Source organism: Pleurodeles waltl, chromosome 2_1 (genome assembly GCF_031143425.1).
Source record: "Pleurodeles waltl isolate 20211129_DDA chromosome 2_1, aPleWal1.hap1.20221129, whole genome shotgun sequence".
Lineage (NCBI taxonomy): Eukaryota > Metazoa > Chordata > Amphibia > Caudata > Salamandridae > Pleurodeles > Pleurodeles waltl.
In genome coordinates, this window is record NC_090438.1 from 459345406 (window position 1) to 459361539 (window position 16134).

General features: G+C 47.8%; 1 protein-coding gene across 2 annotated transcripts in view; it reads left to right on the forward strand.

Annotated features, from left to right (window-relative positions):
* The window catches only part of CENPI (centromere protein I), a 368658-nt gene that overhangs the window by 125402 nt on the left and 227122 nt on the right, over positions 1–16134 (forward strand). For both annotated transcript variants that reach the window (XM_069213362.1, XM_069213368.1), the window contains exon 5: positions 10693–10800. In XM_069213362.1, coding sequence (XP_069069463.1) covers positions 10693–10800 — 108 coding nt within the window. The remainder of the gene's footprint in view (positions 1–10692; positions 10801–16134) is intronic.

Genomic DNA, 16134 nt, shown 5'->3' on the forward strand with positions numbered 1-16134 from the left:
TTGTCAGGAGTGAGACCATACCTAGGGAGAAGGGCCTCCTTCATGTCTGCTAGCTTTGGGTAAGGGGTACAACCTCACCTACACCAAGTGTCCCTCCCCTCCTCTGTGAAGTGGTTCCACAATCCTGCCCCCAAAATTATTTTCAGGGACCCACTTAATGTAGATGGATGCCTCATATCCCTGAAACCACCTCTGTATGTCATCTCCCTTCTTGTACTCTCTCCCTACATTCTTAGGAATGTGCACAATTCTATCTGACTGCACCGAGGTATTGCTGCCACCATCTTTGCTGGATCTGCTCCTCACGTCCAGCTCTTTTACTCTGAGCTCATGATCCAAAAGCATCTTCTTCTTCTCCATGGCTCGCTGTTCCCTCTGAGCCTCCATTTGTAATCACTCCATATCTGATTCCTCCAGGCTTCTCTCCTGTCCTCCAGCTCTTCTGGAGTAAGGCCTTTTCATTCACCAATGCTGCTGGACCCTGGGGGTACCTCCCCCTAGCAGCTCCTGCACCCTTACACACATGCACATCTTCCCTAGAATTTGGGTCCTCAGATTCCCCCCCACCCTCCTGCTCCCCCCAAATTGGATCCACAGACTGCCCACTGGCAGTTCTGGCTACTACCCAGCCCCTCAGCACCTTTTGTAGCTCCTCCTTTTTGAGACCTCAGACTTGGAGGTTTTTGCAAACTGCCTTCAGTCCCTTCATGGTATAGGTTTCCAACATATCCTCCTCAAATACCAAATCCTGGGATGCCACTGATGATGCCCTTGACTGACACATGATGTTTTTGGAGTTCACTTGAACTTCAAAGAGAATAAAAAAAACAAAAACTAAAGTCAGTATGTGGCACGTAGTTGTCTGTGATATGGTAGTAGTGTACACCAATTACTGTGGGTCAAGTGCAAATGCAAGTCCTAGCCTCATCACTGACAACCAACCTTAGAAATGGGGTCTCTAGTTGGCAGTCGGTTTGCACCCTGTCCAAGTAGGGACTATCACTCTAGACGGGGAAGGGACATACCCACTCAGATAACCCCTGCTCACCCCCTTGGTAGCTTGGCACGAGCAGTCAATCAATCAATCTATCTATCAATCAATCACAATATTTATAGAGCGCACTATGTACCCGTTAGGGTTTCAAGGCGCTGAGGGGGGGGGCTTCTGCTACTGGTCGAAGAGCCAGGTCTTGAGGAGACTCCTGAAGGTGAGAAGGTCCTGGGTCTGTCGCAGAGGGGTCGGGAGGGCGTTCTAGGTCTTGGCGGCGAGATAGAAGGATCTGCCGCCGGAGGTCTTGCGTTGGAAGCAGGGGACGATGGCGAGGGCGGCGGAGTGGAGTTGGCGGGATGGGACGTAGAAGTTGAGTCTGTTGTTCAGGTAGACTGGTCCGGCGTTGTGGAGTGCCTTGTGAGCGTGGGTGAGGAGCTTGAAGGTGATCCTCTTGTCCACGGGGAGCCAGTGGAGGTCTTTCGGGTGGTGGGAGATGTGGCATCGGCGGGGTATGTCGAGGACCAGTCGGGCGGAAGCGTTTTGGATGCGTTGGAGACGTCGGACGTCTTTTGCTTGGGATGCCTGTGTAGAGTGCGTTGCCGTAGTCCAGTCTACTGCTGACGAGGGCCTGGGTCACCGTTTTTCTGGTTTCCGTCTGGATCCATTTGTAGATTCTACAGAGCATGCGGAGGGTGTTGTAGCAGGAGGAGGAAACTGCGTTGACCTGCTTGGACATGGTGAGGGCTGAGTCGAGGACAAAGCCCAGGTTGCGTAAGTGGTTGGTTGGTGTTGGAGGGAGTCCCAGGGTGGTGGGCCACCAGGAGTCATCCCAGACGGAGGGGGTGCGTCCGAGGATGAGGACCTCCATCTTGTCAGAGTTCAACTTCAGGTGGCTGTTTCTCATCCACCCGGCGATGGACTTCATTCCCTCGTGGAGGTTGGCTTTGGCGGTGTGAGGGTCTTTGGTGAGGGAGAAGATGAGCTGGGTGTCGGCATAGGAGAGGATGTTGAGGTTGTGCTGACGGGCCAGTTGTGCGAGGGGGGCCATGTAGACGTTGAACAGCGTCGGGCTTAGGGAGGAGCCTTGGGGTACGCCGCAGATGATGTTGGTGGCTTCGGAGCGGAAGGGAGGGAGTTGGACTCTCTGGGTTCTGCCAGAGAGGAAAGCGGAGATCCAGTTGAGGGCTTTTTCTTGTATTCCGGCTTCGTGGAGGCGTGTTAGTAGGGTGTGGTGGCAAACCGTGTCGAAGGCTGCGGAAAGGTCCAGGAGGATGAGGGCTGATGTTTCGCCGTTGTCCATTTGCTGTCTGATGTCGTCTGTAGCGGCGAGGAGAGCAGTCTCGGTGCTGTGGTTGCATCTGAAACCAGACTGGGAGGGGTCCAGGATGGAGTTGTCCTCGAGGTGGTGGGTGAGCTGAGCATTGACGATCTTCTCGATAACCTTCGCCGGGAAAGGGAGGAGGGAGATCGGGTGGACGTTTTTGAGGTCGTTGGGGTCTGCCTTGGGTTTCTTGAGGAGAGCGTGGATTTAGTTGTGCTTCCAGTTTTCCGGGAAGGTTGCGGTTTCGAAGGATAAGTTGATGATCTTTCGAAGTTGGCGGGCGATGGTAGAGTCAGCTTTGTTGTAGACGTGGTGGGGGCATGGGTCTGAAGGGGATCCTGAGTGGATGGAGTTCATGATTTTGCAAGTTTCTGTGTTGTCTATGTGGGTCCAGACGGTCAGGCGGTTGGTGTAGGTGGAGGTGTCGGAGGTGGGGTCTGGCGGAGGCGTGGTGTTGAGGCTGTCTGGATGTTGGCGATCTTCTAATAGAAGAAGGTGGACAGGGCGTCGCAGAGTTCTTGGGAGGGTGGAATGTCGTTGGCGCTGGGGTTGGATAGCTCTTTCACGAAGCAGAAGAGTTCTTTGCTGTTGTGTAAGTTGTTGTTCAGGCGTTCTGTGAAGTGGGAACGTTTGGCGGGACGGATTAGCTGGTGGTGCTTGCGGGTGGCTTCCTTGTGGGCTGCCAGGCTGTCTGGTGTGTGTTTGAGGAGCCATTTCTTCTTTAGTTTCTGGCAGGTGCGTTTGGAGGTGATGAGTTCGTCTGTGAACCAGGTGGCTTTTTTCTTTCCTTGGTTGTCGGTGGGCCTTTTGAGAGGTGCGAGGGTGTTGGCGCAGTCGTCGATCCACTGTCGTAGGTTGAGGGCGGCGGTGTCTGGGTCAGTGGGGTCGGTGGGCGGGTTCTGGGCGAGGGTGCAGGTCAGTTGGTCTTCAGTGACTTTGCTCCAGCGGCGGTGGGGTGGTAGTTGGGTGCAGTGATGTTCGATGTGCTTCTTGAATGTGAAGTGGACGCAGTGGTGGTCGGTACAGTGGATTTCGGTGGTGTGGCTGAAGGTGACGTGGTTGCTTGCGGAGAAGATCGTATCGAGCGTGTGGCCGGTGATGTGGGTGGGTGTGTTGACCAGTTGTCTGAGGCTGAGGTTGGAGAGGTTGTCGATCAAGGATGTGGTGTTGCCGTTGTTGTTGTTCTCCAAGTGGAAATTGAGGTCTCCCAGGAGGATGTAGTCCGTAGAGGCGAGGGCGTGAGTGCTCGTGAGGTCGGTGATGGAGTCGCTGAAGTGTGCTCGCGGTCCTGAGGGTCGGTAGATGAGCATTCCCCTGAGGGTGGTGTTTGGGTCAGTGTGGATCCGGAAGTGCAGGTGTTCGGCGGTCTTGAGGGTGTCGTCCGTGTGGGTGTGGATTTTGAGGGTGGATTTGTGGGCGATGGCTATTCCTCCTCCGATTCCGTTGGGGCGATCTCTTCTGGTGATCTTGTAGCCGTCCGAGATGGCTATGGCGATGTCAGGTGCTGAGGAGTCGTTCCACCAGGTTTCGGTCAGGAAGGCTACGTCTGGGGCGGTGGTGTCGAGCAGGTCCCAGAGCTCGATGGCGTGCTTTCGTGCGGAGCGTGTGTTGAGGAGTATGCAGTGGAGGTGGTTTGTGCTGGTTGTTGCAGGTTTCCTTGTTCTGTTGCAGGTGAAGTTGCAGGCGCGGCAGGAGAAGGGTCCTTTGGTATTCTTCGGTGTGGCCTGGAAGCATGTAGTGGAGGAGCCGAGGTTGAGGGCGATGAGTTTGTTGGCCGAGTAGTGGCGTCTGGTGGTGCGGGGGGGCATGCAGGCCAGGGGGGTTGGCGCTGGGCGTGGTCCAGGCGCAGATGGGCTTGCCTCTGGCGCGCCGCGGTGCGCCCGCTGCGCGGACGCACAGCGCCAGCCATTAAGAAGGGAGGGGGGAGGGAGGAGCAGCTGGGAGGTGGGAGAGAGCGCCGAATGGGGGTGTGAGGGGGGCGGGGCCGCAGGGAGGCAGTGGCAGGGGAAAGTGGCAGGAGGGAGCGCACAAGGGGCGAAAAAAGCGGTTACAACAGTAGGAGAGGCACAAATGGAGAAAATGGAGCAAAAGGCACAAAAAAGTAAGGCACAGAATAAAGTCACAAATACAGTGAAAACGGCAAACGGAAAAGGTCACAAATACAGTGAAAACGGCAAACGGAAAAGGTCACAAGTACAGAGAAGACGGCAAATGGGGCAGAAAAGGCAGAATAAGCAAGGCGCAGAATACAGTCACAAATACAGTGGCAAAGTGCAGTCACAAATACGGGCAGAATAGGCAGACTAAGCAAGGCGCAGAATACAGTCACAAATACAGTGGCAAAATGCAGTCACAAATACGGGCAGAAAAGGCAGAATAAGCAAGGCGCAGAATACAGTCACAAATCCAGTAAAAAAGCGGCACAAAGCACACAGGTACAGCGAAGCTTACCAGAAGCCCACTAGACGGGCCTCGAACACGCTAGCAGCAGCGTGGGCGGGGTTCGGGACACGGGCACAGCAGGGTGGTGCTGCCGACGTGGGGGTGCGAGCTCTTGACCGAAATCAGGTCAGAGGTCGCTCACCCTCGACGCGCAGCGCCAGCCATTAAGAAGGGAGGGGGGAGGGAGGAGCAGCTGGGAGGCGCGAGGGAGCGGCAAATGGGGGCGCGAGGGGGCAGGGCCGCAGGGAGGCAGGGGAAGTGGCAGGGGGGAGCGCACAAGGGGCAAAAAAAGCGGTTACAACAGTAGGCGAGGCACAAATGGAGAAATGGAGCAAAAGGCACAAAAAAAGTAAGGCACAGAATAAAGTCACAAATACAGTGAAAACGGCAAACGGAAAAGGTCACATATACAGTGAAAACGGCAAACTGAAAAGGTCACAAGTACAGTGAAGATGGCAAATGGGGCAGAATAAGCAAGGCGCAGAATACAGTCACAAATCCAGTAAAAAAGTGGCACAAAGCACACAGGTACAGCAAAGCTTACCAGAAGCCCACTAGACGGGCCTCAAACACGCTAGCAGCAGCGTGGGCGGGGTTCGGGACACGGGCACAGCAGGGTGGTGCTGCGGACGTGGGGGTGCGAGCTCTTGACCGAAATCAGGTCAGAGGTCGCTCACCCTCGACGCGCAGCGCCAACCATTAAGAAGGGAGGGGGGAGGGAGGAGCAGCTGGGAGGCGCGAGGGAGCGGCGAATGGGGGCGCGAGGGGGCAGGGCCGCAGGGAGGCAGGGGAAGTGGCAGGGGGGAGCGCACAAGGGGCGAAAAAAGCGGTTACAACAGTAGGCGAGGCACAAATGGAGAAATGGAGCAAAAGGCACAAAAAAAGTAAGGCACAGAATAAAGTCACAAATACAGTGAAAACGGCAAACGGAAAAGGTCACAAATACAGTGAAAACGGCAAACTGAAAAGGTCACAAGTACAGTGAAGATGGCAAATGGGGCAGAATAAGCAAGGCGCAGAATACAGTCACAAATCCAGTAAAAAAGTGGCACAAAGCACACAGGTACAGCGAAGCTTACCAGAAGCCCACTAGACGGGCCTCAAACACGCTAGCAGCAGCGTGGGCGGGGTTCGGGACACGGGCACAGCAGGGTGGTGCTGCGGACGTGGGGGTGCGAGCTCTTGACCGAAATCAGGTCAGAGTCAGGCTTATCTCAGAAGCAATGTGTAAAGCATTTGCACATAGCACACAGTAACACCGTAAAATCACTACAAAAGGACACAACACCAGTTTTAGAAAAATATGTATCTGTGTAAAACCAAGATCAAAACTATAAAAAATCTGACATCCAGTAATGAAGATATGAATTTTGCAAGATTTAACTGAAAAATACAGATCCTTGAAGTCGATAGCTCCACCTGGGGCTATCAGTGTCGTGATCAACAAAACCAACAGTTCAGGCCGGCTGTGGCGTCGCAGGCCAGCTACGGTGTCGGGAAGACCTGCAAACAGTACCTTTGGATTTGCAGGGCGTTGTGATCCTCGCTGTGAGTTCCAGACAGCGACATCACGGTGTCTGTTCCGGATTCAGTGCGTGGGTCGTCAGGCCCTTGAAGTCACACATGTTGCGGATCGAACTCTGGGCTGATAGTCAGGAGTGCTGGCGTGGATGGCGTCAGAGCTGCGGTGCAAAGCGGAATGATGCGACGTGTGGTGCAGGCAGTGGATTGGTGACTGTATCCAGTTGCGTCGGTGAGACCAGGGCTGCGGTGTGAATCTGGGCGGTGCAACGTGCGGTGTCACCCGGTCACAGTGCAGGCAGCTTCGTCGCTGCTAAAGCTAAAGCGCTGTCGTCGGTAGGCCCAAGTCGGTGGTGCAGCGCAGGATGTGCTCCGTGCTGCGTCCACGGTTTACGTGCAGGCGGGGACTCCTGGTGACGACACTGGAGTTGATGGTGCTGCGTCGGTGGACCGGGGCTGTGGTGTGGGGTGGTACTTCATGTACCTCACGAGCGGTGTCCACAGGCCATGGTGCAGGCAGCGGCATCGGTGTCCGCAGGAGTGGCAGCGTTGGTGATGCCCAGGCTGTGGTGTGAGCAAGGCGAATCCGGAGTGCCGGGCCCACAGGCCGCGGTGGGAGCCATCAGATTATGGAGTTGGGGAGACCAGGGTCGTGGTGGAAAGCTGGACAGTGCAGCTCCATGCAGCGTCAGCAGGTCACAATGCAGGCCAGTGGCATCATTGACGGTGTTGCAGTGGTTTTTCTCAAAACCAGCACACAACACACAGTTCCCAGTGCTGTAGGAAGAGGAAACTTAAGTCTTTGATATCCATGAGACTTCCAACAGGAGGCAAGCTCTACTCCAAGCCCTTGGAGAATTTTTTCAAGCAGGATACACAGCAAAGTTCACCCTTTGCTCTCTTTTAAGGCAGAAGCAGCAACTGCAGGCCAATCCAGAAAAGCAGAACCGCAAAGGGACAGTACTCCTCCGCCAACTCTCCAGCTCTTCTCCTTGGCAGAGGTTCCTCTTGATTCCAGAAAGATTCTAAAAGTCTGGGGTTTTGGGTACAATACTTATACCCCTTTCTGCCTTTGAAGTTGGCAAACTTGGAAGGAACGTCTCAGTTGTTTGCAAAATCCTTCCTTGTCCAGACCAGGCCCCAGGCACACACCAGCCAGGGGTTTGGAGACTGCATTGTGTGAGGGCAGGCACAGTCCTTTCAGGTGTAAGTGACCACTCCTTCCTCCACTCTAGCTCAGATGGTTCATCAGGATATGCAGGCTACACCCGTGCCTCCTTTGTGTCACTACCTAGAGGAGAGGTGCAAATAGCCCAACTGTCAAACTGACCCAGACAGGGAATCCACAAACAGGCAGAGTCACAGAATGGTCTAAGCAAGAAAATGCCTACTTTCTAAAAGTGAAATTTCCAAACTAACAATCTAAAAACCAACCTCACTAAAAGATGTATTTTTCAATTGTGAGTTCAGAGACCCCAAACTCCAGATTTGTATATGCTCTCAAAGGGAAACTGCACTTCAACCTAATTTAAAGGGGACCCCATGTTAACCTATGAGAGAGGTATGCCTTGCAACAGTGAAGACTGAATTTAGCAATATTTCACTGGTAGGACATGTAATACACATCAATACATGTCTCACCTTTAACATACACACTGCATGCTGCCCATAAGACTAACTAGGGCCTACCGTAGGGGTGCCTTACCTGTAGTAAAAGGGAAGGTTTAGGCCTGGCAATTGGGTACATTTGCCAAGTCAAATTGGCAGTTTAAAACTACACACACAGACACTGCAGTGGCAGGTCTGAGCCATGCTTACAGGGCTACTCACGTAGGTGGCACAATCAGTGCTGCAGGCCCACTAGTAGCATTTGATTTACAGGCCCTGGGCACCTCTAGTGCTCTTTACTAGGGACTTACCAGTAAATCAAATAAGCCGATCATGGATAAACCAATCAACAGTACAATTTATATAGGGAGCACTTGCACTTGAGTACTGATTAGCAGTGGTAAAGTGCACAGAGACAATAAACCAGCAAAACAGAGTGCAGTACACCATAAAAACAGGTCAGAAGGCAAGAAGACTGGGGAGACACATCAAAAAGCTGCCAGATCTAGCATTTCTGTCTCCTTACACTTGGGCACTGGTCCTTTGTCTACTACTAGAGTTCTCCAGCCTCTCATCACCTGTAGCCTCATGTAGATTTATCTACATTGAGATGACCTTTCGTACTTTGCCTCCCACAATGGGTGTAAGGTGAACTAGTGTACAATTTGGATTACCTTTATTGAAGAAACTTGACCTGAATTTTTTTTTTGTGTGTAGCCCTGATGAAGTCGTATGTGTACATGCCATATAGGACGAAACACGTGTTGGATTCACTTTCCTGAACAAAGATGTATTGCTGCACCCCAGAATGAAAATGTGATGACTGTACCAACACAATTAAAAGCGATATTGTGATTATCATTCATCAGCTCGTCGGATTAAAGGTTCAACTGGGAACACGAGGATTAATAATAACATTGGGTTGCTCGGAGGATTCCTGTTTTAGTTTTTAACAGTTTTTCACGGACTTCATCTTGATTGTTAATGACAAAATAATGATGATGTTTCCACTCCTGGGTTTCAAACCAGAATTACATTTACATTTAGGAAGGACCTTGATATGCCCCATCTTCTCACTAACCTGTTCTCTCGCACAAGAAAGTATGTAACCCAGGATTGGGTTAACAAACATGCAACCATCATGTGGGGGGTCTGCACGATGACTATGGAAAGAGCATTTCCAGTCTGTCTTAATAACGCGCACTTTACCTTTAATGAAAAATAGGATACATCGTCTAGGATTCAATGCCGACGTCTACATGTTGTACCCACATTTTCTCGGCATGTACATTAACTCAAATAAACCCACCATTTTAAAGATAATCTATGGGAAGGGGTAAACTTCAACGTTTCTTGTATGATACCAGCATAATTTTGTTCTTCCTTTGGTAACGGCACATAGTGACTTAATGATATCTGGCACGGGTAAGGTTGATTCATTGTGTTTTCCTGCTCACAATGTGTGGGGTTTAGTGATTGCGGTTATTGTATACTACAATACAATTTATTCTGGCGCGTTGTTTCTGTCCCAAGATATAGAGATTGGCTTAGTTTCTTACTTGTGAATATGCTCCACTCTCCTTTGAGAACGCAGCTGTCGCTTGACATTGATTATTAATTTCTATATCGTGCTGCATATGAGTTACAGCCCTTTCCACCTCTAAAATAAGCCTTGGCTGTTCGACTTCACTGTGTCTAGTCGAGGTCTGAAGGAGAACATAATTCTCAGATCTTGTATGTCTCATAGATTCACACACTTGAACCACTCTGATGTTGGCAATGCTGTCTGTCTGTCGATTGCAGTACTCAAACTATAACAACCATTGACAAAGCGCATAGGTCTAGCTTTGGCATGGTGGTGCAATGTTTAACAGGTTTTTTAAAAAGTGTGTATTTTTATTGGAAGCATATGCTACAAAAATAAAAGAAATTTGATAGCCACAAACATTTGGGCACCAAATGTTTGCCATAAAATTGTTTTTATTTTTTTTATTAACCGATATGGCTGAGTTTTTTTTCTTTTCTTTTTAAAGCCTTTCATTGCCATTACTTTTTATGAAGGCAACAAGAAGAATCAATCACCGAGAAAATTAGCAGAATTGGAGGCAGCTACAGGGTCACAAACACTTAAAATAGGTGTTTTAAAAATAAATTTACAAAAGCATACTTTGAGAATGAAGAGAGAGGAATTATTTTTAAGTGGATGCGAACAATGTGCAAAATCTTTGTGCCATCATTCAAACTGAAGGGGGCTATTGGGTGAAGTGGGCTGACCCATTGCCCATGATGCTGTGGTGGGCAGAAGCAAAATATGAATCCTAGTTCATCAGACCAATGGATGAAGCCTACCAACCAAAAGCTCCTCTGTTTATTATGTATGATTTTTTGGGAAAACAATAATCTGGAGAGGTGACTAAAGCAATCTCAAATGTCAACCCTAAAAATAGCCTCACAATAGAGGACTACCTGTCCTCTCATTCACAGTTATTAAGGGAGGCAGGGAAGGAGCTCTGTTGATGATGCCTTAAAGATTGAGGTGAAATTAGTAGGCTCCGGTAATGAATTTTTGTGGGCGCCTAATGTGATTTTTCTTTTTTAAATGTGAGCTCTTATGGTAGAATGTCCATGCTTAGAGAACATACCTAGCGTTCACAGGATTATTACAGTAATCAAAGAAATTTGAAATGTTGTACTGAATTAGCTTTATTCTTCGTGGTTCATCCAATTAGTATGGCTCACCTAGAGCTCTCATTCAGTTATCATGGATCCTTGAGCATTTCAATAACCAAATCCCAATGTTTTTTTACAGGTTCTGTTTCTGCGATGGCTGATAACAATGTTTGACCTTATTCAGTCCAAAGAGCAGATCCATGCTCTCTACGGCATATTCTTCTTCTTCTTGCAAGATGACAGACTGGTATGTAACGATGAAAAAGTGTTTCCTAATGTGTAAACTTGGCATAAGTCTGCCGTGGTGCAGACGGTGTGGCACTGGAGCCGAATGATTGGTTGGGCAGCATCATTCCAACTCGGATTTATTTTACTCCTATGTAGTTAACTGAGCTCCCATTTTATTTGTTTGCATTATTGTCCACTGCATTTGTGTTACGTTATGGGCTGTCCATACCAACATTTTTATCAATGTTTGTAACATGAATAGCAGTTTCTAACGCTGCCTTATTTCCACATGGGAATTGCATAACCCAGAGATGGTCGAATCCCACGGAAATAGGTAGGGAGCATGGAGTTGGAAGAGGGGAGTTGTTCAAGCATCTGTATAATTTACTGAGGCCGCAAATGCTTTTACAGTATATTTAGTCTTAAACTTCAGTAACGTTGATTATGAACAAAAAAGAAAATCGGATTCAGTAGTGGATATAAAGGATCACCAAATATAAATTCATTCCGCAGTGACTATGTCCCATCAATATAGAATCTTGTGTTTGGCATGTTTATGGGTGAATTTCTGTATAATGAGCCAGTACCATCAGTGCCACATGTATGATATTTATGGGTCTCAAATTGTCTGATGTTTCCATAGGCTACCTTACAATGAATGAATGAATACATCCGTATCCTACTTGTATTTTTGTTAAATGTCCATCTGTTACATTGATCATATGCTTTGCACACCATATCTATGCACTGTCCCTCTTGGCAATAAGCAACTCCAAGTGTTTTTTATGGCTTTGTGTATTTTGCTTTCACTATATCTTCTAATATTTTTAACACTGATAGTCTTGTGGTAAGGGTGATCCTTGATCTTAGAACTGCAGAAAGAATTTGGGTCACTTCCCACCAAAATCTGTGAATCATGCTACATCCCCAAAATGTGTATACGAGCAACTTGCTCTGAGACACCATTAGCAATAGGATGAGCTATTATGCTGCATTCACCAGATTGTGATCCTAATATAAATATACCATGTGTAAATAGTAAAATTGTTTTATCTGATAGAGCGCCGAAAGCACCACTTTTCTCTATAACAGACGCACTTGATTCCCGGAACTTATCGGGTGTAATTATCATAATCGTGCCCTTTCCCCTGAGAAACATTTTTCCAATCTGGACTGCTCGTCCTAACCTGGGCCTCTATGGAGTTGAAGTCCGAAAGTAGTCGTTTAAAAAATAAAAGAAAAAGCTGGACAAGACATCTTTAAGCTGTGGGGCACCCATCGGACTGACCTTGCTGTAACTCCAACTGCAGATCTGCAAAAGATGCAATGCAGTTCTTACTACGCCTCATGATCCAATAGAGCGTTCCCCAGAGTCATTCATACTGTAGATAAGGTGCATGGTCTATCTCATAAATCTAAAGTCGAAGCTAGCATATTTCATATTCTTTCCGGTGGAGTTTCATCATATGAGAGGCTTAGATACTGCGATGGCCTAATCAAGATTAAACCAATTTGAGTCAATTTTTTTCTTAAAGGTCAGTGATTGAAACTCCTGTTCAAAGATAAGTACTTGATGAATTAGTATTACTCAAGATGATAATTCCTTTTTTTTATTTTATTTTTTTACCTACATTTGTCCATTTAATGTACATCATCGCTTCCTCGTTGTTGCTTAAAACCTCCCTTTTACTAATGCCCACTGGCTTGGTTATACTTGTAAACATCAATTTGATAACTTATTCACTATATGATGCACACTACTTCCTCTTCCAGAGTTCAAATTCATATTCACTAAAGCAGCGAGTTTTCTCATTTAGAAATTAAACTTCTGATGGATATTTATGTGCAGTTCTTCATCCTTTGAGTCTTCTGCAGTCCCATCTTAGATCCAATATCTTTTCCAACGGTTTCTGTGTGCCAGCAAGTGGCACCATCGACCTCTGTCACTCTGTCCCACCTCTGAGCATGACTACAAAAAGCAGCTTAATGGTGTTATTTCTGCTCAGAAATGACAGTTCCCTTTTTTCTGTTTCTCAAGATACATATCTGAAACTATTCTCTTGTAGACTTTTTTCACTAAAATCTCAAGTTTGTATTGTTTTCCGTGTGCCAGTAGGTTGCCCCGTGTGATGTACGTGTCAGAAGCAGATGTTGGTGATAAACCCACACTTGGTGCGCTCTTGGTGCCTCAATACTAAGTATGATTCTGAGCCATGCAACAAGTGTTTCTTGAGGTGCCTAAAAGTAGTCAGTTAAGAGACCAAACTCTCTCATGGAATACTACAAGCGAGTTTGGTTTCAATTGAAGCCATCCTGGTCACCCATGTTCCCTGATTTACCCAGCCCATCTCTGAATCCACAGCAATCTGTGGCCTTTATATGGCCACACTGCAGATTGTATCTGGTGCGCCTTAGGGCTCCATAGACCTGTTGGGGCCTTCCAGTCAAACTTTTACCGTAAACTCTTCCCCTTGTGCCAACTTTTTCAATGAAAATCAGTGTGTTCCATCAGATTTACCTGGGTGTGCCACCGGTTTTACTGCCTTTGTCCCTCATTAGCAAACGCTGCAACTCTGGTGCTCTCGGATCTGCCATAGGCTCCGTCCCTGGATTCAGAACCATCTTTAGCTAAGGCCCACCCAGCATTGAGGTACATGATTGCCGAAGTAGAGAATGGGATAAAGCAACAGTATTTATGGAGTATAGAGGGAACATTTGGGCCAGAATTGGAAGCTTTTTAAGGCCCCAGTATGTCCCACAGTATGTCCCACATGATAATGACTTAGCACACAGATAATATGCTTTCTCCTCATTATGCAAATGCTAGGTTTAATTTACAGAACACCAAATCTTTTGGATACTTCTGTATAGCCCACCCTATGTTCAACTTTAGAACATCCTGTGGTGGAAAGTGCCTGCTTTTCAGTAGTGGTTCTCAGTGTGGTCCTGTAATTACTTTTATCCTCAGACGAGAGTATGGCTAACCTCACAGAAATGTTCCTATGTGCGCTGTCAAACTCTGAGCACTTGTTGCCATTCAGCAACACCCTGACTGATTTGGTCCTAGCTCTTTGGTCAAAACCGTTTGTAACTGGCTGTTAGTCTCCCAATTGCAAGGCATCACAGGGCAGCACCAGGTCATCTAACTCCTCCATGAATAAGGTAACCTATATTCCTTACCTACTTTTCTTCCGGAGAGAGACAAAAAGAAATAACGATGTAAGCAGAAGTATTTCCTTATGCTAGTTTGGCACTATAAATCCTGAATACAATTTCTCCTGAGTCATTACACATGTGGCCTTTGGAACATGGTATGCAAGGTGCCTGAGGACACACGTAATGCCTTGGCTCAAACGGTACATGATGATTGGAAAGCTGTGAAGTATGTTGTATGTTCTGGACTGAGGATTATAGATTCTGTCACACATGCTGTGGGCACCAGCTTCCTCCACTTTCCCTTTATCAACCCCCTCTCCCCCCACCCATACCCTAAAACCCCCATTTACCTTCTGATGTTGCTGGATCGCAAAACATTCTGCCAATGGAAGTGATGATGTTGCTTGTCATAGGGGTATTCAAATAGGTCCAAGAGGCACAGAAAGGACTGGGGCATTATTCCTTGATTTTATGTGCACCAGGAAGTATGGGGGAACTAACACCGATACTAGACCTCAGACTCTTAAATCCCTTCCTCAAGAACGAGTAGGGCTCCCTCGACATCAGTGCAAATACACGCAGACGTCAGTCAATCAATGTGGATTTGTATAGTGCGGTTAATCACCTGTGAGGGTGTCCAGGCACTGAGTGCTGTTGTAGGGGGCTCAGTTGAACAGCCAGGTTTTGAGTCTCTTTCTGAATTCCAGCAGCGAGGACGAGGTACGTAGGTGCAGTGGGAGGTCGTTCCAAGACCTTGAAGCAAGGTAGGAGAAGGAGTGTCTTCCACTGTTGCTGCAGCAGATGCAGGGGGTGTGAGCGAAGCGGGGGGATGCAGAATGCAGACGCCAGGAGAAGAGGTGAAAGTTCAGTTGGTGGTTGATGTATGATGGTCCCTGGTTATGGAGGCCTCGGAATGTGTGAATCAACATCTTGAAACTGGCATCTTTTCTGAATGTAGAGCTAGTTGAGCTTCTTTTGGGGGTGGACGGGGTTTAATGTGGGCCTGTTTAGAAAGGGGAAGAATGAGTTGGCTGTTGAGTTCTGAATTGTTTGCAGTCTCTTGAGGAGGTTCAAGGTGATTCCTACATAGTGTGTTGCCATAGTCCAATCAGCTGGTGTCTGTGGGTGCTCCTGAGTGAATGGACTTCATGGTGGTTGTGGTGTCTTGTGTGGCGAGCTGGTCCTAGGAAGGAAGCAGGTGGTCGCGTTTTTTGTTTGTGGGGGCGAGATGAATGAGGATGTCGGTGGGTTGGCATTTGAAGTTTCTGTAGATGGTGGTGATCTTATTGTGGAAGAAGTCCACCAGGGAGTTGCAGAGTTCCTGTGAAGGGGTGATGATGTTTCCTGTGGCTGAGGGGCTGGAGAACTCGGACTATTTTGAAGCGTTCTTGCTGTGTTTGGAGCTTGCTTAGATGTGGTCAGCCAGGGTACTTCATTTTATCTTTCAGGAGTTGGTGGTATTGTTGATGTCAAATGGCACCTGGCAGCATTGGCTATCTTGGCCCCATGGGGCTCTCCTTCCGTAGACCTATTCACTACATTTAAAAATTATTGTCCAACCTTTTACAAACAGTTTTCTCAAGGGTCTCTAGGAGACTTGTTCTGCTTTATATACAAGTTTCTTCTCTGCAGCTGATCCTGCAGATACTGAAGAAAGACAGACCAAACACAGTTGAATCTGGTGGCCCCCTGATTGGACCAAGAGGGTCTAGTACTCCATATTGTAAACCTAGAGTATTAGCTTCCTCGTTAGGAGTGCCTACTATTCCAGCAGGCAACGTACTGTACATGATAGTCAACAATATACATCTTCATCTTCGTGGATGCAGAGGAACCAACTGGATGGCTTTAATCTGATGTTTGAGATAATCCATTTTATTTTGGCAGCTCGCTGTCCTTCCACCAAATCAGTTTATTCAGGCGGCTAGTCCAACCTTGTTGGCTGGAGTGAGGAGAAGCAAGTTGTCCCTCTACAGGCTAGAGTGTCTGATATTTTTGTTCATGCCATTTTAGGCTCAACCAAGCATTAATATGAGCACTGTTCAGGGTTACGGATTGTCCCTTTCTGCCTTCTTTTGTTTATCTGATCATTCCTCAATATTCGAACCCCATTTTTTTATTGTTTTCTAAAAGACATACCTCACGTTTCTCTCTTTAGGATGATGAAGCGAGACCTTATGTGCTCTTTTTGATACTT